The sequence below is a fragment of the Acomys russatus genome, chromosome 29 (genome assembly GCF_903995435.1).
Source record: "Acomys russatus chromosome 29, mAcoRus1.1, whole genome shotgun sequence".
NCBI lineage: Eukaryota > Metazoa > Chordata > Mammalia > Rodentia > Muridae > Acomys > Acomys russatus.
The window spans coordinates 25943463-25965874 of NC_067165.1; the positions used below are offsets into that span (position 1 = coordinate 25943463).

Here is a 22412-nt window from a genome sequence, read left to right on the forward strand (position 1 = left end):
GGTGCCAGCAGCCGTGGCTGGTGCTGATTCTCAATCTGGCAGAATCTAGGGTCGCCTGTGAGGGGCTTTCTTGGTGACGTTAACTGAGGTGGAAAGAATCGCCTGAACGTGGGTTCCATGATACCATGACTTGGATCCCAGACTGAGTGAAAGGGAGCCGTGGAGCTGAGCACCAGCACCCAGTCCTCTATGCTCAGACAGTGCCTGCAATGTGGCCAGCTGCGTCAAGCACCTGCTGCCTTGACTTGCCCCGCCATAACGGACCGGGCCCTCAAAATGTGAGCCAAGACAAACTCTTCCTCAAGTCGTTTGCCTCAGGATATTTTATCACAGCAACAGTAAAGTAACTAAGACACTAGCTCTCCCTTTGGCTCTGCTGTGGATCACAGTGCAGATTTGGTCAAGGGACTGAATTTCTAAATATTAGTTTATTCGCCTATAAGATGGGAATGGTCAAAAGTTATGACTGCTGGGTAATAGCCTCAAATCATGAGGAATTGAATCAGGCGTATTGGGCTCTTAGCGATAGAGTGAATGGCTCGACTCAGCCTGATCATTCAGTGTTGTCCCCACATCTGCAAGTAGACTGGGTTCCGCATCAGGTGGGCTGGTCCAGGTGCTGCCTGCTTCTGGACAGGAACAGAGAAACCTCAAGATCAAAGGTCCCATTTCTCTCTCTCTCTGAAGCAGCCAAAGGGCTCAGAGCAAGTGTTAGTTACAATTGGTTCTTTTTAAAATGAGATTGCTGGTATCAGACAGCAGTGGAAACTCGGGTGTTCCGAAAGCCTGTGATGATACCTCAGTGTTACAGCCCTTTGGTTAAGCCGGTGTATTAACAACAGGGGTCCAGGCAAAAGCTTGAAACCGACCGGAAGGCAATTCCAGCAGGATGCAGATCCAGCAAGCACTGACCTCAACGTGATGGGGTGGGCCTCAGAGGCTGCCTAATCATGACACACCAGCGAACAGCAGAAGATCGAAAAGGCTGCGCAGGAGGCTGCCTAATCGGAGCCCAAGTGGGGGTGGGGGAGCCCAGAAGCCCTTGGCTGTCATGGTGGAGGAATGGAATGAGAGAGCAAGCAAGCCAGTCTTTATTTCGTGAATTGGGGACATTATAAACCTTGGGCAGTGGGAGGGGTTTCAAGGGTGAATGTGTTTGATTCTCTAGGGTTGATCTACAATGTAACAACACACCCCTATCATAAAAGGAAGAAAGCAACACTTAATTATCCTATGGATGGGGGAAGAACTCCAGGTACAGTTAAAGGCCATTGGTTGAGAGCCAAGACACCAAGACATCTTATTAGCACAGGGTGGGTATCTCCAGGAATCCCCAGGTGCTTACTGACCAGCTTTCTTATCAGAGAAGGATTGGGCTTGTAACCTCACTAAGGGCTATGTGACTCTCCTTAGGGGTTCTGAGGTTCCCCAGATCAGGAGGAGAGGGAACCCAGCTGAGAGAACTGGTCATCTTATACCGAGCTCAGAGGCTATCTGGAAATGCCAGACTTCGACCTTACAGCAGGGTCCTATCATTCAGCTCCACAGGCAGAAACAATTCACCCAGGTATCAAAACAACCCACTCTGCTCCCAGTCAAACTACAAAAAAATAGCTGTAACTTCCTGGTAGTTACCCGTTTGTGTGTGGGGGTGGGTGTGTGGGTGGGTGTGTCTGTCTGTCTGTCTCTCTGCTGTCTGTCAGTCTGTCTGTCTGTCCTGCAGCCTCTCTAAATGTATTCTACCTTCATTCCACAGAAAGGCTGAGGCCCTTCATTGATCCAATAAAGCAGCCTTAGCCCGCTGAGATTGAGTCTGTCTGTCTCTCTGCATCATTATCCATTCAATGACCATGCAACCTGAAGGTGGGTGTGTGTGTGTGCATGCCTGAGTCTTCTGCCTCCACTCAACCACACACACACTGACTACAGACACACACTACTGCACTCATCTCTTTTACATAGCTGACAGTAAGTACTTTTTTCACTGAGCCATTTCCCCAGCCCACCAACCTGGGTTGTTGACCCACTGTCTGATTGCAAGCAAGTCCCTTCCCCCATTCGGGTTTCAGTGTCCCCATCTGCACATTCAGGAGAGTGCCAGAGAGATTTTCCATGGGCCTCAAGCTCTGATTTCTTTTATTCTAAGTGGCAAATCAAAGATTCCTTTGGAACACAAAGGACACCATAATGATGGCAGCTGTCACTTATGGCGTGCCTGTGGTGTGCCAGGCACATCACTTCACGTGCACGTAATGTGCTCCCTACAGTTGCCCAGATTAACCCAAAACACTGCAGGACCCCAAGGATCAGCTTCACATCAGGCCATCTCCTCATTTACACGCCCCAAAAACCTAAACAGGGGTTTTCAACCTCAACATTGGACAGCTGTCCCTGGCCTCTACCTCTTAATGCTGGTAGCACCCACCACCACCAGCGGCTAGTATGACAGGCAACATGTCTCCAGGCATCAGCAAATGTCCCCTAGGAGAGAAAAATCACCACCGCTGTTGAGAATACTAACATGAGCAATGTGATCCCGCCACATCTCTGTACCGACAACTTTCAGATCCGTACCAGCAGGTTGCATCCTTCCCTCAGTCCCTTGCTCATCCATCCAGCTGCCTGGTGGAGATCGCCAATGGCACATTTAATGGCATCTCAAAGCCATTGCGTCCAACGCACAGCTCCTGATCTATGACATCCCCCAGGTCAGTTCCCCCCACCAACTCTGCTGCCATGGGCTCCTTTGCAGTAAGTGACAGCTCCATCCATCCAGTTACTCAAGCAAAACACCTCGGAGCATCCCGGACTCTCTATTTGTTTCTCCTTCATCCCACAGCGGATCTATCGGCAGATGTCATTGACTTCAGAACCAACAAGACTGAGCAGCTTGTCATCACTGTCACCGTGGTCACTTCCACTCGGCTCCTGGCTACCATCCCTGGCTTCAGTAGCTGTGGGCACCTCCCCACAGGTCTCCTTCAGAAATCTTTGTCCTCTGTCACAATTTGACTCTCTGTTGCTGTGATATATCCCATGACACAGGCATCTTGGGGAAGAAAGCATTCATGTGGCGTACACTCCCACATCATGGTCCATCATCTACAGAAGCCAGGACAAGAGCTCGAGGCAGGAGCTGAAGCAGAGACCACAGAGGAACACTGCTTGCTGGTGTGTTCTCTCTCTCTTTCTCTCCCCCTCCCCCACCCCCCGTCCCTTGCTCGACCTGCTTTCTTTCTTTCTTTCTTTCTTTCTTTCTTTCTTTCTTTTGGGGGAGGGGAGGGATTGGTTGTTTTGTTGGGGTTTTTTTGTTTGGTTGGTTGGGTTTTTTTGTTTTGTTTTGTTTTGTTTTGTTTTTTGAGACAAGGTTTCTCTGTGTAGCCTTGGCTGTCCTGGACTCACTCTGTAGACCAGGTTGGCCTTGAACTCACAGCGATCCACCTGCCTCTGCCTCCCAAGTGCTGGGATTAAAGGCTTGCGCCATCACGCCTGGCAAACCTGCTTTCTTATAAAACCTAAGATCACCTGCCTAAAGGTGACACCACCCACAGTGAGCTAGGCTCTCCCGTGTCAACCTTTAATCAAGAAGATGCCCCACAGACACGCTCACAGGATCATCTGATGTAGGCTTTCCCTCCCTTGAGGACCCCTCTTCCTAGGTGACTTGTGTCCGGTTGACAAAACTAGCCATCACACCCCCCCACACACACACACACACACAGCCAATCCTCCGTGATGTCTCCAGAGCAGACCTTCTGAGCAGCAGTTGCGCATGCTCACTCTTGCTCTCCAAGCCCTGCCATCACTCCCCAGCTCACTCGCCTCTGAATCTGACATCCCTCGCCCTCCTTATGCATCCTTCTGTACAGGTCTCCTCCGTAACTCCAGGCCTTTGCACTGAATGGCCTGCCTGTCTGTCTGGACCGTCCCTTCCCCAGATGTCCCCTTCCAGGACACCACCTAGCTCAGCCCTTCACCTCCCTCATGACTCTGCTCAGATGCCACCATCTCAGTAAGATGGTCCTTCAGCTTCTTATAAATAGCAACTTCCGCCCCCTCCCCAGTCCCCGCCCTGATTTATTCCTCCTCACACACTTATCACCATCTGACAGACTATATATTCCACTTGTTTACTTATTTGTCATCTGCCTCCTTCTGCCAGGACACAAGCTCCCTGAAGAGTCTTAAGAGAACTCAAATGCTGGTGGCCTCTGTCTAGGGTGCAGCCATGTATCCCTAGCAACTGTGACACTACCTGGCACATAATAGACACTCAATAAGCATTCGCTGCCTGAGTCTTTACGCTACCCCATATGGTACAGATTAATGTTGTTTTCGCTTATAAAACAAGATGAATGAAGCTCTCTCTCAGGGGGCATGTCACCCCATGCAGACCACTCAGTTAGAGAGAAATCACTGCAGGGACCCTGACCCACCCCACCCCCAAGTATCTCTCTCCCGCAGCCTGGCATTGAACTAGACTTCAGCTGACTCCCCCAAACCAGCTTTACTAACACTGAAGAATGTGAATTGCAGGCTGTCACGATGACTCAGTAGGTAAAAAATGCTTGCTGTCAAACCTGGCAACTTGAGTTCGATCCCCAGGACCCACGTGGTGAAAGGAGAGAACAGACTCCAGTAAGCTGTCCTCCAGCCTCCACGTGTGCACTGTGCCAGGCGCGTGCCCACACACACACAAACACTAAGTAAATACATTTACCAAAACGGGAAAAAAAAAAAACCTAAATATCAATTGTAAAAACTGTTTGACTCTTAACGTTAACCTCACACATTATCCAAAACAGACCGTGGTTGTAGAGATGAAACTGTTACACTTTTAGATAAAAATAAATAAATAAATAAATAAATAAATAAATAAATAAATAGAAAAAAAAATACAAGAAGATCTTCAAGAGTTAGCCTAGGGCTAGGCCAGAGACTCTTATGATTGACTCCAAATGCACTGGGCAGTTTGAGAAACAGAACTTCATCAAAATTTAAAATGTTTGCTCTCCATCGCTGTAGACAATGAGGAGACAAGATCCCTACTGGGAGAAATACCTACAGATTTACACCCATTAATACATTAATAATGCGTTCTAGATATACCTAATATCTAGAATACATAAGAGGTCTCAAAACTCAATAGGAAAAAAAGCAACTCTATTAAGAAGCGAGCAATGGTATGGAGAGTACAGGCAGCAGCAGTCACGTGAGGGAAGATGTTCAGCAACATTAGACCCTTAAGAAATGCAAATAAGGGCTGGGAGGGAGGGAGGGAGGGAAGAAAGGAGGGAGGGAGGGCTCAGCTATTAGAAGCAATTGCTGCTCTTGTCAAGATCCTGTGGTTCGGTCCCCAGCAACCACATCAGGTGTTTCACAACTACCTGTAAGTCCAGCTCCAGGGGGAATCCAATGCCCTCTTCTCTGGTACCAGCACTCAGTAAGTGCACATAACACACACACACACACACACACACACACACACACACACACACACAAAATAAATATTCTTAAAACTTGTACAAAATACTGTTCATGATGGTCAGAAGGCATAATCAAGTGTCTGTCAGTGGTGAGCGGACACACGCTACACAAGAGACAGCAATGCTGACTCACCATAGCAGGACTCAGGCCAAATGAGAGAGCCGCCAGCAAAAGACTCCAAACCCTCACACATGGTTCTAGTATGTAAAATACCTACAAGGAGTATATCAAGAGAGATGGCAAGTGGCCTCGCGCTTGCCTAGGGCTTCAGGATCTGGGTAAGCTGGGTGACTGCTAAATGATGCAAGGGTGCCACCCAGGGCGGTGACATGTTCTGAACGCAATCACATTAACGGCTGCACAACTCCAGAAATGCTGAAAGCCTCTAAACTGTGAGCTTTCGTGACCGACATGTACAAATACAGATTGTGCTGCAACAAATCTGCTACCTCCTCCCCCCCCCAAAAAAAAAATTCTGAAAGAAGCAATTCCAAAAAGGTTATATAGGTCTCTTGCTGCAGCAACGCGAGTGGGAGCACCTGGAGCGCGAGCTCGGAGCGAGACTTCACGGGTTGCAAGAAAATGGCAGACAAGCCGGACATGGGGGAAATCGCCAGCTTTGATAAGGCCAAGCTGAAGAAAACCGAGACGCAGGAGAAGAACACCCTGCCGACCAAAGAGACCATTGAACAGGAAAAGAGAAGTGAAATTTCCTAAAAGCCTAGGAGGATTTCCCCCACCCCATCCCACCCCGTCATCTCCAAGACCCCCCTCGTGATGCGGAGGAAGAACCACCTGCAAGATGGACGCGAGCCACAAGCTGCACTGTGAACCCAGGCACTCCACGCCGATGCCACCGGCCCGCGGGTCTCTGAAGCGGGACCCCCACCCCTACTATAATCGGACTGCCAAATTTCACCGGTTTGCCCTGGGATATTATAGAAAATTATTTGTATGATTGATGAAAATAAAACACACCTCGTGGCAAAAAAAAAAAAAAAAAGAAAGGTTATATACTACATGATGTCATTTACAGAACATTCTGGAGATGACAAGGTTCTAGCAATGAAGGACAGATCTGTGGTCACTGTGAAGCCTGCTCCCCGTTTCTTATTAGTCTTCTGGGTACAGGGGCATCATGGGTCCCTTAGCAACTGCTACTTTCCTCCTAAACAAGGGAAGTACAATGCCAGGCCCAGGGAATCCAGATAAAATCCATCACACACAATTTTTTAATTGATGGTGTTTAAGAAGACAGAAACTGCACCTGGCCAATTAAGTGCATCTTTGCCACGTACTGGCTGTGTGTTCTTTGCCCAGTCAATTAACATCTCCTGTCTCAGTCACCCCATCTGTGAAATAGGTATGACAACAGTAGCTATCTCATAGTGTTCTGCTAAGTTTTCTTTTTAATTTTCTTCGTTGGCATTTTTGGTTTGGTTTGATTTGAGTGGAGGGCAGGTTGATTTGGTGTTTTCTTTGTCTCTTTTGTTTGTCTTGTTTTTTTGTTTTGGTTTTGGTTTTTTGTTTGTTTGTTTGTTTGTTTTTAGACAGGCTATAGAGAAGTAGCTCAGGCTGGCCTCCAGAGTGCTTACCTTGTGGTAAGGATGAAGTCAGTAAAGGCATGTTTGTCAGGAGGCCTTGCTGCCTCTGTGGAAAGGGCGCCTCCCCCCCCCCCCCCACAACCCACCTGCGCACTTGGTCCGGCTGAGCAGAGGTGGCCCTGGGCGGCCTGTGCCTCCATCCCCTGGGCGCGTGAGCAGCACGCTGATCTCATATTCAGTGTCAGGGTCCAGATGCCACAGCTTATAGGTCTGCAGGTTAACAGCGTGCACCTCAGCCCACGGGCCCCGAGCCATGCGGTACTCGATCTCCTTGCGCACGATTGGCCCATCGCCGATGATGGAGTTGGTGTTGAGCTGGATGATGAGGTAGGTGGGGCCTGCACGCAGCAGCTGTGGGGGCGCGATGGGGGTGGGAGGCTCTGCAAGGATATGCAGAAAAGGAGGAGCCTACTGGTGCCACCACGTCGCCCTAGAACTCAGCCACACCCACTCCGAACACCCAAGCACAGGCCTGGCGGACCCCAACCCACTACATGGAAGGCTCATGTAGACAGCACCACGTGCTGTACTCCCCTCGCACGCATCCAGCTCATCCCTCCTCCGGGTGACACTGTTCAGGTCACAGCCAGCAATTAACTCTGCACCCCATTCCGCTCCCATCACGAAACCCTCCTTATCTTCCTAGGCCCCTCAAGCTCCTATCAAGCCCTCGACAAACCCTGCCCTGGGATCCCCACCAGGCACTCTTCAGACACAACCCTGCAGAATCCCGCCTTCTCCTGACCCCGCCCCTCGGGCCTTCCTCTTAGCCAATCCGCTGACCTTTAACAATGAGCTCTGCGAAGTTGGAGACGCCAGCGCCACGTGGGGCCTGGGACACGCAGCGGTACAGATCCTGTTCTGAGCGTCCTACAGAGGCCAACGGGAAAGTGGCCAGGAAGCGACGGTGGCTGATGTGCCGCACCCCGGCCGCAGGCACCATTACCCCACTCTGCCGCTAGAAGGAAAGAGGAATGGGAGAGTTAAGGAGCGGTCCAACCTAGCCGCTTATATGAGTCTCTACTATTCCCAGGGACATTGGAGGATCCAAGAGCTGCCCTGCACCCTGGGTTAAGGGGAATCCAAGCTGGCAGAGCACAGCCTATGGGAGGCAAGACACAGTTGTATAGATGCTGGGGTATAAGGGGAGGACTCAAACCCCACAAAGGGAACCAAGCCCAGCGGTAGCCCTCAGCTACCTTCCTGAGCCAAGTCTTCGTGGGACGCCCTCACCTGCAGGAGGAAGCGCTCTGCCTCTGCAGCTCTGCCTGCCGCCATGCATTGGAAGGATGCGTTCTGGCCCGCATTCACCTCCACGTCTCCCAGACGGGAGAAGTGAGGAGCCTTTGCTGTGGGAAAACAGGCAGAGCCCCAGCATGAGCTGGGCCTGCGTTGCCCTGCAGGCAGGAGCCAAGGCTACCCTCATCCTTGTGTCCCGGTGGACTGGGACTCACCGCAGGGGTAGCTGAATAGCAAGATGTCATCTAAGCCTATGTAGCCCTTCTGGTCTGGGGAGATGAGGGCCTCAAACAGCACCTGAGAGAAGCAGGAGGCCAGCTGTTTAGTCCAATGCAGCTTGGGGCCCCAACCCAAGCCCTCTCCACCAAGCGATGCCAACCCAGCTCACACAGACCCTCACTACCAACCCAGCTGCTTCAGAGGTGTGGCCAGAGAAAGCGAAGTCAAGGTCAAGGCCAGAAGTTCCAATCTCAACTCAGACAACTCCCTCAAAGCAGCAGAAGTCTTCTAGTCAGACAGAATTTCCAGTTGCGTACTGTTCCGACTTGCCATCAACACTGGCCACCATATTAACAATGACCTCTGACGCTGTACCCACACTGACCCCAGACTAACTCCAAACCTGACCCCAGATTGACTCCCAGTGCCGAACAGATATTAATTCCAACTTAGTCTGACCTTGGGGTGGCCTGCCCCTGTCCTTACCTCCAACCCCAAGGAAGCTGATCACTGACTGAACCCAGCCCACCTGATACTCGTTGGGCCAGAAGGTGCTGACAGCCAGTTCAGCCTGGTGCCACTGATGGCCGTGGGATCCAGTCATATTCCACACAGCACGGCCCAGAGGGCCTCCATTCACACGTACATAGACGCCTAGGGTGCCCGGGCTGTGCCCGTCCCGGCTATACAGGAAGTAGCTGAACTGTACACAATGGGTGTCATTCTCGCTCAGAGTCTGGAAGATGATATGGGCTCTCTGGCCTGGAGCATGCTGGGAAGCATTGACCATCAAGTAGGCACCTGGGGAGAGAAAAAGAAGAGGCAGGAGGTGAGGAAAACTTAGAGGAGGCCAACAGTCGCTGTGAGAAAGGACAGAAACAAGGGCCCAGCAGAAATCAAGGATTCTGACCTCCTGAGTTCTCACATGGAGTAGATCACTCTGCTCCCCAGGGTCTGTTTCCCAAAAGAGAAAGCACAGACTCAACCTTATCAAAGCCCATATGGCCCCTCACCATCCACATATCACCAGTTTCCCAAGCTCTGTGCTGTCCTGGAAGGTAAGGATTAGGGCACTTGTCTTAGGGGTCAAGAGGCTGGCATAGGGCAGGTCCTCTGAGGCCACTGGTTCCAAAAGCTCACCCACTTCCCCCGTGCTGTGTGCTTCCCTCTGCCTCTGGTCATTCATTGAGCGTGTGACAGTCCTGCTACCAGCCTGTCGTGCCTCGGGCCTTTGCTTGCGTTCTCACACACAGGCTCCGAGCCCATGCTTGAAAAATATGGAGGACAGACTGAATGAAAGCATTAATTTCCCTTCCCCCACCTGCCCCCCCCCCGGGGATTCCAACACAAACACCCCTAGTTCCAACCTGAAGATCCCCCATGTGTTATGGATTGGGGGTGTGGGGGGGGAGGGACATGCAGCTGCCAAGGAGAGGCCCAAAGCCACCTTTGCACCCTAGCACAGCAGGCACTGGGCACCGCCCCTCCTCCCAGGCTTGGCTGGCAGCACATTCTGAGCCTGCTCAGGAGGGCTCCCCAGGGGACTCAGCTAGAAGGAGCTCATTCATTCATCTCTGTGAGCCTGGAGCCCTGTGGAAGGTGGCTGCTGCTTGTGCCCTGCAGAGGGAGGGAACGAACCTCCAGGTCCCCTGTCCCCACTGGAACCCTAGAAGGCACACATCTTAGCCAGACACTTGTTGGCCACCTCCTGTGGACTCTCCTCTCCCCGAAGGCAGCTCCGTCTTCTAGTGTGACACCTTGGGTTCTCCTCTGTTCCCTGCAGCCCTCCCTGCTCTGACATGTGCGTCCTGCCCTCCTCTGAGACTAATACCCCTTGTTTCATTTCCATCCACAAGGACTTTTTCTAGACTATCCGCCAAGCTCACCGTTCCTGCCAAGCACCGTTCCTTCCCGCACCTTCACCAAGGAAGACCACAGGTCTGGAAAACATGAATCTAAGCCAGAACACATACACCTGAGTGCCTACTAAGACCTGGAATAAATAGCTGGATCTAGGGGTGCACAGAGGTCACGTGGAGTCCCTGCAGGGTTAAGGTACCATTATGTGTCTCTCTCAAACAAGCTAAACAGCAATAGCCCTAAAACATATACAAGGATGGGGGACCCTGAAGAAACAGATGAACACACCCAGAGTGACACAGATGGGCAAGACCAGAGTGCTAGGGAAGGCTGTAGTGGAAGCATGGTGTGCTTCCAGAGCCCAGCCAGCTAGCCAACCAGCCGGCCAACCAGCCAGCCAACCAGTCGGCCAATCAGCCGGCCAACCAGCCAGGCCCGGAGGGACCTCTCACCTATAGTGGCTTGTCCACCCATCACTAAGAACTGCCGATTCCCTGGCCTGCTCTTGCCAGCAGACACCATACTGTGAGTTGAATGGCCAAGGTCCTGAGCCACCTCTATAACAGGACATAGGGGAGGGAGACTGGCTGACGGTTCTGAAGTTCCCTCACAGTCTATCCTACAACACACACCTCATTGGTAATGAAGTGGCTTGTTTGTCTCTCTCATCCTTTTCTTTTCTTTTCTTTTTTTTTTTTTTTTTTTTTTTTTTTTTTGGTTTTTCAAGACAGGGTTTCTCTGTGTAGCCTTGGCTGTCCTGGACTCACTTTGTACACCACACTGGCCTCTGCCTCACTAGTGCTGGGATTAAAGGTGTGTGCCACTACGGCCCAGCCCCTTTTCTTTTTTCTTTAAAAAAATTTTTTTTAGCCAGGCATGGTGGCACATGTCTTTAATCCCAGCACTCGGGAGGCAGAGGTAGGTGGGTCCCTGTGAGTTCGAGGTCAGCCCGGTCTACAAAGCAAGTCCAGGACGGCAAGGCTACACAGAGAAACCCTGTCTCAGAAAAAAAAAATTGTTTTAATTTTTTTGATTTTATGTGTTTGGGTGTTTTGCCTACATGTCTGTGTGCCACATATGTGCAATTCCTGAAGAAGCCATGAGAAAGCACTGGATCCCCTAGAACTGGCTATGGTCATGAGCCACCATGTGGATGCTGGGAATTAAACCTCTGAAAGAGGTCCTCTGAAAGAGCAGCCAGTGCTCTAACCACTGAGCAATATCTACACACACACACACACACACACACACACACACACACATACACACACACACCTTTTCTCTTTTCTTCCAGTTTTATTTTAGGGTCAGTATCTGACCAAGTAGCCCAGGCTAGCCTCAAACTTGTAACCCTCCTGCCCTAGCTTCATGTCCATTCTTCTTTTAATTCTCAATTGATTCTGTACCCAGTGAGGTGGGAGGTGGGGGGAGGGGGGCTACTAGTCACCAGGCTCTCTCAATATCCTCAACAACAGCAACTATACAACTGACACCCTGGCCCTCTTTGTGCCCTGTGGCCTGGGCTACTGTTCTCCCGCTTCACAGTCAAGACAGCAAGGGCTCAGAGAAGTTGAGCAGCTTGTCCGAAGCCACTGGGGGACCAGGATTTGAACCCATGTCTTTATGATTCCAGAGTGATTGTTCTCAAGGCCATCATATGAGTACCAAAATTTACATCTTATCCCCCTGATCCCCAGTGCTCAAGATGCCCAAAAAAAAAAAAAAATCCCTGGTGCTGAAGTAGGAGCAGAGTACAGTGAAAGTTAGGAAGGATCCAGGGCTCCCAAAACGAAGGCAGAGGCATCTCAAGGATCTGATGTCACCTCTTCAAGTCCCAGAAAGAGCAGGAGACCCTGGGGGAAGAACTGGGGAAGACCTGGAAGAAGAAAAACAAATAATAACAATGATGGAGAACAGGCTCACCATGGGGCAGGTCCGCAGGGGCCCGGGTGCCAGGGTGGATCCGCACTTGCTCCCACTGGAAGTCATCATACTGAGCCTGGCTGTACTCGCAGGGCACGGCGGGGTCACTCACCTCCTCGAAGGTGCAGCCAGCTGTGAGGGCAAAGCCTGGTTAGTTAAGCTCAGGCAAGCCCACTGACCAGGAGGACCCCAACACCGCCCTTCGATTTCCCTCACTGTCCCCTCCTTCTACCCAAGCCACCCTCTTCCCCTCCTTATCATGGCTCCCTCCAACTAACAAAATTCTCCCTCCCTCCTCCACCCTAGCATCCTCCCCTCCCCCCCCCCCACCCTACCCCCACCATTGTCCCCTACCAATACCAAGACTTTCCACTGCCCACTTTCCCAGGATCCCCTACAGCTCAACCATCCATCAAGACTCTCCTTAATTTAAAAAACAAACAAACAAACAAACAAACAAACAAAACCAGCCATCATTACTGTTGCATCCCCAAGGCCTCAAATCAACCTACAAGCTCAGCACTAGATTCATCCCGCTTTACAGGCCTGGAAACAGAGGCCCCGGTTTAGCAAGATGCTGAGCACCAAGTGCTTAACATCCCCTCTGTGTCAGTTGACAATGTAATAGATGCCGATAGATGCCAAGGGGATTCAATCACTGCCCAAAGACAATCAACTTAGATCTTGGTCCCCGAGGATGTGACACGGTACAGCCCTGTCTGGATTGGACACATGTGTGACAAGAGGATGCTAATTCTGGTGACCGGAGACCAAGGATTGATAATCTGAATGACAAGGAAGGGATGGAGGGGCCCGAGATGCACGTGAATCCCCAGGTTGGTAGTGACGTCATCTGTGTCTCAAGCCAGTTCATCAGCACCTGGAGGTGGCACCAAATAAGCCTGAACCACACTGGTTCAAGAGAAAAGGATCTGAGCTGGGCCTTGTACCCACTCCACAGCCCTAGTGTCTGCAGCCCCAGCAAACTGAGCAGAGTGTTGAGAGAAGTGGCAGGCCAGGCCCATCCCGCCCGCCTGCCTGCCTGCCAGTCACAGGTACTCTTCCCCAATTTGGCAGATGAGATGACTGAAGCCCTGAGAAGCAAAGGCCTTTGCCCCCACGGTACAGTACAGGTAGCAGCTCTGTGGTGGCTGCTGGAAACCTGGGGGCAGACTTAGAACTCAATCTTGACTTCGCCATTTGCCAGTCTCAGCAACTCTGAGCAAGCCGCTTCTCCTTCTGAGCCTCGGTTTCCCCACATGGAATTGCTGAAGATTTACAACATCCGACACGTGGGAGCACTCAGGAAACAGCAGTTTAGGTGGTGCCGAGGGATCCGGTCTGAGGAAAAGAAACCAGATTTGGATCCATGCCCATCCGAAGTTCACACTCCCCAGAAATATGAGAAAGGGCAGGATGAGCTGCTTCTGGGTCTCAAGAGGAAGAGGGGCGAGACAGACGTGAGCGGCACAGACGGGACAGGCAACAAGTGGTTTCCCGTTGAGGGCTGGCTGGCTGGCTTGCGCCAGTTTGCATGTTTCTACCGGCCCTGTGAAAACACGCAGGCAGAGCCAGGCGTGACTGGGCTCATCACTGTGTGCACGTGCCTGCGTCGAGCAGACAGGGGGTAGTGAGGGAGCCCACAATGTTTTGTGTCTCTTTGTTTGAAAAGCTCTAGTCAGCGCTGTGCCCTGAGGCCTGAGGTAAGTGAGTTTTAATGTCCTCTAAGTTAGGAGGGCCTCAGCTCTCCCTTTTGCAAAATGCCGACAGAGGAGAACACTCACTTCCTGCCTGTGGGGGTCCCAGCCAATCACTGTGGCAGGCTATAGGGAAAAATACAATTTAGATCCCAGGCTAGAGTCAGGTCTTTCTGATTCCTACCCAAAGGCAAAGTAGCCGTCCCAGGCACCTCCTCCAGGGTCCTGTCAGGCTTGAGGTTGCTAGCCCTATGGGTTCTTTCCATGGTCCTGAGCCAGGCACATGACCAGACCGCCCTCCCACCCCACCCAGAGCCTACTGACCTCAGACTAACAGCCAGACTAACAGTCTCTACTCAGAACAGCCTAACCTGCTGGCCACAATTACAGGATTCCCTCAGATGACCGACCATAGCCAGAATGGTGCCCTGTTAACTGTGCCTGGCCAGAGTGACCCCATTCTGATCCATATGCCAGTCTCCTAAATGACAGTCAAGTGGTCACCAGACTCACTGACTCCTGCCCTCTCTGTGACCACAGTCAGGATGACCAATTCCATCCGTGGTGACCTCTTAACCAGAGTGACTATTCTCGCTAATCCGTAGTCAGAGGCCAACCTGGGCCTGGCCCAGCTCAACTCCCATCTCTGAAGAGAGTACATCTCCCAAAGGGACTTCAGCACTGCCACAAGGGGGCGCCAAAAACCACCCTGTCTGTCCTGCCTACCGCGGCCAACCTGCATGAGGAACATTTACAAAGTAGTACTGTTGTTATTCTTGTCATACAGATGGATACGGTGACGCTCACAATGTGCAGAAGACAGATATTAAAGCACCTGTCTTTATCTGAGGAGAGAGAGAGACACACAGACAAAATAAGACTCGGATTTGGTCGCACACACAAGGCTTTGTCCCCTTGACAGTGTAGTGCAGGGGTGACGGTGATGAGCTCTATAAGAGGCACAAGAATGACTAAGGGCGGACAGGAGCGGGGGGTGAGCTCAGCCATAGAGGAGCTTGGCCTATCATGTGTGAGGCCCTAGGTTTGATTCCCATCATGGGGAACGAGGCTGGGGAGAAAAAGAAAGATGCTCTGTCTTGCTTTGGGGGCTTCCTAGCCTGAGCAAAGGTGAAGAAATGAAAGCTGAGAAGGGTCCCGGCTAACAGTGGGGAATGGACAAACAAAGAAAAGTCAAGGGGAGGCTACATCTGAGCTGAGCCTGGGACCATAGGGGTGAAGGGAGGAAGGAAGGTAGCCACTTTGTCCTCGGCAAAGGGAGGCTGGCTGACATGATGGGGAACAGGAGGCTGAGGTCAGTTCTTAGAAAGCCTTGGATGCCAGGGTGTATGAGGACCACTGGTGTGCGTGCGTGTGTGTGTGTGTGTGTGTGTGTGTGTGTGTGTGTGTGTGTGTTACCTAGCTGAGAAGACTACTGGTGTGTGTGTGTTTGTGTGTGTATATTTGTGTGTTACCTAGCTGAGAAGATGAGTGGGGTGTGTGTGTGTGTGTGTGTGTGTGTGTGTGTGTGTGTGTGCGTGTGTGTTACCTAGCTAAGAGGAGATGCTCCTCATGTTGAACTGAGGAGCCACAGAAGGTGCTGAAGCAAAGAATGCCTGGGTTCTGATGGTTCAAGCAGGTGGCTTTTCCAGAGCACAGTGGGGTCAGGTAGGAACTAGGGACGAAGCTACCAGATGGTCTGGAGCCTGATGTCAGAAACTAGCAAAAAAAAAAAGAAAAAAGAAAAAAGAAAAAAAAAGGTGGGGGGGCTGGGGCTGAGATCTCATCCTGGATACAAATAGCACACACTTCTGTCAATAAAGTGCATAAGTACATGTGCATGCACATGGGCGCATACACACACACACACACACACACACTTCCCCAGCCCAACTCAAGTCCAGGCCAAGGCATAGTCTAAGTTAGGCTGGGGATGGGGAGAAAAGACAAGGCCCCCCTTTGGGCACCTCATCTCTGCAGAGAGCTCTCAGGGTGAATCAGTGCAGGACCCCAGTGTTCCCCCAGCCTCAGCTCCAACTGGCCCAGCAACATTCCTCCGCTAATCTCCCCAATCTGGCCAGGCGGTTGCCTGAGCAACCGTCAACCACAATTTGGGAAGAAGGGGAATGGCTTATCCACATCCGGCAGGCTCTGGGCTGGATGATGTCAGGGACCAGCAACCTCTAGAGGAGCCTGGGAGGAGTCCCCCCCTCCGGGGTCTCCACACACCTCTCTCTGTCTCTCTCTCTCTCTCTCATGTGTTTGTGGGTGTGTATATGTGTGTGTGTTTACCTAGCTAAGAGGACCACTGGTGTGTGTGTTACTTATCTAAAAGGACCATTGGTGTGTGTGTGTGTGTGGTGTGTGTGTGTGTGTGTGTGTTTTGTGCGTTACCTAGCTGAGAGGACCTGTGTGTTCGTGTGTATGTATGTATATGTGTTACCTAGCTGAGAGAACCACTAGTGTGTGTGTGTGTGTGTGTGTGTGTGTGTGTTTTGTGTGTTACCTAGCTGAGAGAACCACTAGTGTGTGTGTGTGTGTGTGTGTGTTTTGTGTGTTACCTAGCTGTGAGGACTACTGGTGTGTGTGTAATTGTGTGTGTGTGTGCGTGTGTTACCTAGCTATGAGGACCACTGGTGGGTGGGTGTGTTTTGTGTGTTATTTAGCTGGGAGAACCATTGGGGTGTGGGTGTGGGTGTGTGTGTGCACACACCCACACCCACACGCACATGTGTTACCTAGCTGTGAGGGGACCACTGGTACAAAACACTCAATTAATAGCATAGAATCTGCACCTCAGTCTTGCTGTGCCCCTGGGTCCCTTCATGACTTAGCACATGACTTCCCTTCTCTAACCCCAGTCAGGATGACCTTTCAGACTGATTCCATGCAGGGTAACCTCTTAGACAGCATGACCCCTTCTCCCAATCTCTGGCCAGCCAGCCCCAGCCCTGGGTCTCTAGGCCAGGCCCAGTTCTGTTTCTCAACTATGAAATAGGAACGGGGGTTATGACTCTGACTTCATTTGTGTGAGTTTACAGTGCCGGGCGTGGTGGTGCACTCCTCTGATCCCAGGACTTGGGAGACGGAGGAACAGGCTTGAGGATCAGGAATTTGAGGTCATCCTCGGCTACATAAATGAGTTCCAGACCAGGATAGGCTCCGTGAGATCCTGTCTCAAATAAGCCAATAGTAATCAGAACACCAATAACAAAACGAGGTGTCACACAGGCGGTGAGGGTACACATAGGAAGGCATGGGTATCTGCCAGCATGGGGCTCTCAGAAATACTGTAAAGTTGATTCATGGAAAATATGTATGAGCAGAAAAACATAGATCCATTCTATGGTAGGCATGGGCCTGCCTGCGGGAGGTGAGTATTTGTATAGGACAGAAAGAGTTGGTGTGTGTGTGTGTGTGTGTGTGTGTGTGTGTGTGTGTGTGTGTGTGTGTGTGTGTGTGTTGCACCAGCCTGTCCCCCTCTAGCCAGAGTCGACAAGGGAAGTGCTCTCAGCCTACTGCACCTGCAGCCATGTGCTTTCTGAAGACCCTGAATAAACAGAGTTTGTTTGCAATGAGATTTTTATTCTCTCTGTTTTCTCAACAAAACGTCCAGTTCCCAGGGGTAGCCCCAGAAGAAACAAAACTTCTCTGGACAGACTGTAAATCTACAGGCTGGGGCCTCACAGTGCCAGGCTCAATTCAACCATAACTTAGGGGGCCCCATATACAATCCCAGCAGCAATGCCAGCCTGTTTCACCCTCCCTCCCTCTTCTAGGTCACTGAACTCAACCCTGAACAATCTTGCCCAACCTAACCCTGTCCCAGATGGTTTGCCCCAACTCTGGATGCTTAGCTCTCACCTCTTCCCTTCCTCAAATCAGAAAATGGCTTCTATGCTTTTGAACCCCATCCTCAAGCCCTTGATATAACAAATGGCCAACTGTGCCCAGATTTATTAAAATACCAACATCCCAGCTAGTCTAACCTCCATCAGCTGCACCAAGTTCAAAGATGTGACTATGGTCTACCCCAAGGCCAACACATCCAAATGGAGGTCCAGCATCCTAGAGTTGACTACAAGAGCCCTGAGTAGCTGACAGGAAAGCACAGTAGGGCTGGCAGCAAAATACCCATATAACCAGAGAGAGTTCAACAACCAAGGAGACCACCAAGGGCTGGATACAAACGGAGAAAGCTGGGAACCAACACAGAGCCTGGCAAGGCCAGCATCCTGCTATGTCCACTGTGTATGAAAGAAAGTCATCTGCAACTGGCGGGGCTCACAGCAGACCCTTCCTCCATCTGTATGGCCAACACAGACCATGAATCCAAAGTTGGCAAGAGAGCTGCTATATTGGCAATCCAGGGCTGGACCCCAGAGGGAAAAGACTGCACAGAAGTACAGCAGGCAGAACACATAGGTCTTGTGCAGGGCAAACGCCCCACACCAGAGCCAGATAACACAGTGCAGGCTAAAGAACACAGACGTGCACCTGCTCTATGGAAAGGGAGGGCAGTACGATGCTATGATGGGGTGTGCTGAAGATGCAGAGCACAACAGACCCAATCCCGTAATTCTGTACAAGGCTGCAAAGCACACAGCATGTACAGCCCCCAGCACTGGCATCTGCTAGGCATGGAGGAGCTAGCTGGTCGGGGCTGTGCACCGTGGACCCACATTCATCTTGGGTCTAGGTCACCATGTGGGTGGGGCAGAATGGTGGGTGATAGGCTCACGCCTTTCTTGGGCCCCAGACGCCAGCAGAGGACCCAGTACCAAACAGCAGCTTCCTCCTAGAAAGGGTCGGCCTGGCACAGGCATGTGGGCTGGTACAGAGATGCAGGAAGGAAAGGATAGAACCCCATCCAGAACCAAGTACCGGGGATACCAACCTAGTCCCGATAAAGAAACCAAATGTAGTCATCAGGACCTGGGTATGCGCAGACTCCAGGGATGAGCGAGAGGCATCGAAAAACTGAGGTGCTGGGATGACGCCCTATGGAACAATGGATTCGGTTCAATGGCTCTGTCTGGAAGTTCAGTGGAGCGCTCACCACCTGGCAGGAAGCCATATCCTCTCAATGGAATCAGCCCCTTTTGGAGGGAGGAGAGAGGAGACAGTACAACTTAGCAGGCTGGGGACGCTGGGGAAGTTCCGGGACTCACGAGCTCTTCTCCCAAGGTTATGTAAGCAGTAACAGCTCCTAGAGAGAGTAAGGCTCTCTGTGAGCTGCCGCCAGGGATGGTGCTTTCAGGCGTCATTCCCCACGCTGGGGTGGGCTTTTCCCAAATGCAGCTGCCTTTGAGTTACCGGCGTTTCTGCAAGGAACCACATTAAACCCCATGTACCACTCTAGACTCGGATAGAATCGCTTCTTTGGTCCGTGGGGTGAATAGATGTTTGTTTGTGTCTCCCCAGGAGAAGCCACATAATGCAACCCTACAGAGGACAGACGCGTGACAAGGTTGGCTTTCCAGGTGGCAGTCCTGTGCGGTTCAGAAGCAAAGCAAACCTCAAGCTTTCCCCAGCCCCAGCAAAGAGTGGCCAAGTTATGTGCAGTAGGAACCAGAGAGGCACCATCACACAGAGGACACGCAAAGATGGGACCCTGCCAGGACTATCCACAGAAAGCTGTCCACAGCCAACACCTGGACGCCTTCACTCAGGGAAAGGCTGAGGTGACATGGGGCAGCTTCAGGCAGCTGTGGTATGGTGTGGAGGCTGGGCTGTTAGACACATGTCCAGTGCAGTACAATGGAGCGGTGGGACAATGAGGCAAGGTCTACTGTGTTCCTGAGACATAATGGCAGCATGCGGAGGACTGGGCCGAGAAACAGGAGGGTCCACATGGCCAGGGCAGTGCAGATGCCCACTTCAAAAAAGATGCAGTGCACCATGTGCCAACATAAAGAATAGTGCAGTAGACCATGTGTTGGCAATGAGCTGCCACCTGAGGTGCTGTGCCCAAAGCCCAGGTGAGTCTACATGCCTGATGCTGCGACAGACTGCTCTAAATGTAAACATACAGTGTGGCTATAGAAAGCCGTGCGCTGATCTCAGCCGTGGTACCCTGTGAGGGTTTTCTACCCAGACATCCAGAAAAATCTGCCTTCTCAATGTTACCCTGGTACCCAGCAGTGTGAGTACCACACCATGGAAGAGAGCCACAAGGAAAGCACATGGCAGGACAGCTGCAGGATGGAAGCTCTGATCAGCAGGATGCTGCAGAAACGGAGTGCACAGAAACTCCCAAGAACCCCCGTGTCTCTGTGGCCCAGTATCCCTAAGTCAAATAGCGTAGGTTGAGTCACAGGGCAGTATGGGGACACCGGGTGCAAAAACCCCAGACTGCACTCACCCCGAGCAGGCCAGGGACACAGTGCCTCTGTCTACCTTGAGACAGACATTGGTACATTGTGAAAGTGCTGTTGAAATCTCTTGGGGATACAGTGACGGGGAGTCCCTGGAAGCCTCCAGTTTTCCCAGTCTGGACTGCCTGTGAGATGGAGGCCAAGCCGGCTTCCACTGTCCTGTGGGCTTCTGGTCACCCTTGCTCTCTCCAATCCCCCACCTCCACCCCAACATCTTCCAGTGACCCTCCAAGGGCACAGGATAAAGGCGCTGCCACCCATAGGACAGGCGGCACCAAGTCCAGCACACACTATCCAGGTATTTCTCTCGGACAAGGCCTTGGAGTACTGGCAGGCAAACAATGGATTTGGATTCTACTGAAAATCTTTTGGACAATTACAGCACATCCCCTGGCCCCCAGCCCAGGGTAGGGCAGTATGGGGCAGTACAGGAGAGATAGGAGGAGGGGCTCATTGGATCACAGCCTGGAACAGGATGTGGCATGAACAGGAGGCAGAAAGAGGAGAAAAGCCAGCAGCAACAAGCCTGCATCCTCACCCCTCCCCGGCCAGCACCATCACCTCTCCCCAGGCCTGGACTTCATCAGGAGCCAAGAACAAACTTTTCCAAGCACATGGGAGGCCTGCAAATGCTCACACACAGAGACACACACATTTAAGAATAATTCACATTTATATGGTGCTCACTGTGTACCAAGATGTATTCTAGACTAAATATGTCCAAATATAAAACCCAGCGCATCATCCTGGGCACCGTGTAACATCTCCATCCTCATTTCCCTAGTAGGGTCACTCCAAGGCCCAGAGAGGTCAGTACCCGCCCAGATGTCACACAGCTGGAAGCAATGGAGCCAGAAATGAGAACTCAGATGGTGTGGTCTCAGAGCCACCCCGTTCCAACCCATCACACTCTAGGCGCAAACACACATTTATTTACACACATGCACAACACAAGAAGGATCCACACGCACACCTGCTCATTCTAAACAGCATGCATCTGCTCTCTCAGTTGAGACCCACTCATGTCCAGATAGGCTTCTGTCACCTCTCAGCTATCATTGTCCCTCATCTGCCTACTCTTTATCCCCCAGCTGCCCCTCAACCTGGTCGTGCCTCCAACACCACCTGCCTCATTGCCAGCTGTCCCATTCTCACACGCACCACCATGACCAGCAGCCAGTTGCACTCTTAGCCCCTTCAGACTAGCTGAGGTCCAATCTTATAGGTCCCTCCGACACCACTTCCCACTGCTTCAGCCTAATCCCTTTTCTACCTTCAAATTGCAGCAACAACCCACACCCACCCACACTCACACCCACTCCAACTGCCTTTCTCTTGTCCCCTTTGGGTCCAATTTTAAGTCCTGAGCTCCGTGTGGTGGGAATCTTTTTAAGACACCTGCCCCCCCGGGTCACACAGGCATAGCATCTTCAGAGTTGGCCACCACAGGGGGACTCCACCACCTACCACTCTGCAAGCCACTTAAGGAAGCCTATTAGCCCACACTGGCAGCCCTCTGCATCCCAGGCCCTCCCTCTACCCCTTTTGAACTGTCCCTGTGATGTCCAAGGGTTTAAACCAATCCAAACACTCCATGAGCACCTGCCGTATACCACTAAGGGAACCAGAGATGACCAAAAAACCCCAGCTCAGCCCTTAAGGGGGCTCCCAGCAAAAGAAAGGCAGACTAAGATCATTTGGGCCTTAGGAGACAAGTCCATTCCATTGCCTGGGTGGGGGCTGGGTGGCTTTACTGTGACAACAAGGAGCTGAAATGGAGGGAGAAGAGGGTCTCAGCAAAAGGCACAGAATTGTCACAAGGCAGGCTCTGGAGTTCTGGATATAAAACAGATGAGTAGGCACAGGGTTTAAGGACAAGTGACATAAGGAATGGGCTGCCCGGGCTGCCATGTTATGGTTGGGGTTTAGCCTTGGGAGCAGAGGACACTTGAGGCAAGGGAGTGACAGCACACTGTGACAGCCTTGCAAAGGGCCCTTTGGTCACAGGG

At 51.6% G+C, this 22412-nt stretch overlaps 2 protein-coding genes across 4 annotated transcripts in view; one reads left to right on the forward strand and one right to left on the reverse strand.

The window, feature by feature from the left end:
• Ptpru (protein tyrosine phosphatase receptor type U) overlaps positions 1–22412 on the reverse strand; it is an 86455-nt gene that overhangs the window by 58735 nt on the left and 5308 nt on the right. For all 3 annotated transcript variants that reach the window (XM_051170946.1, XM_051170945.1, XM_051170947.1), the window contains exons 2-7: positions 12333–12464; positions 9079–9350; positions 8546–8627; positions 8325–8440; positions 7875–8049; positions 7178–7471 (exon numbers count right to left, since the gene is read on the reverse strand). In XM_051170946.1, the coding sequence (XP_051026903.1) occupies positions 7178–7471; positions 7875–8049; positions 8325–8440; positions 8546–8627; positions 9079–9350; positions 12333–12464 (1071 nt within the window). The remainder of the gene's footprint in view (positions 1–7177; positions 7472–7874; positions 8050–8324; positions 8441–8545; positions 8628–9078; positions 9351–12332; positions 12465–22412) is intronic.
• On the forward strand, positions 6000–6494 carry LOC127211162 (thymosin beta-10). Its single transcript, XM_051170944.1, has one exon. It carries the CDS (start codon positions 6070–6072, stop codon positions 6202–6204), a length of 135 nt encoding a protein of 44 aa, XP_051026901.1. The 5' UTR covers positions 6000–6069; the 3' UTR covers positions 6205–6494.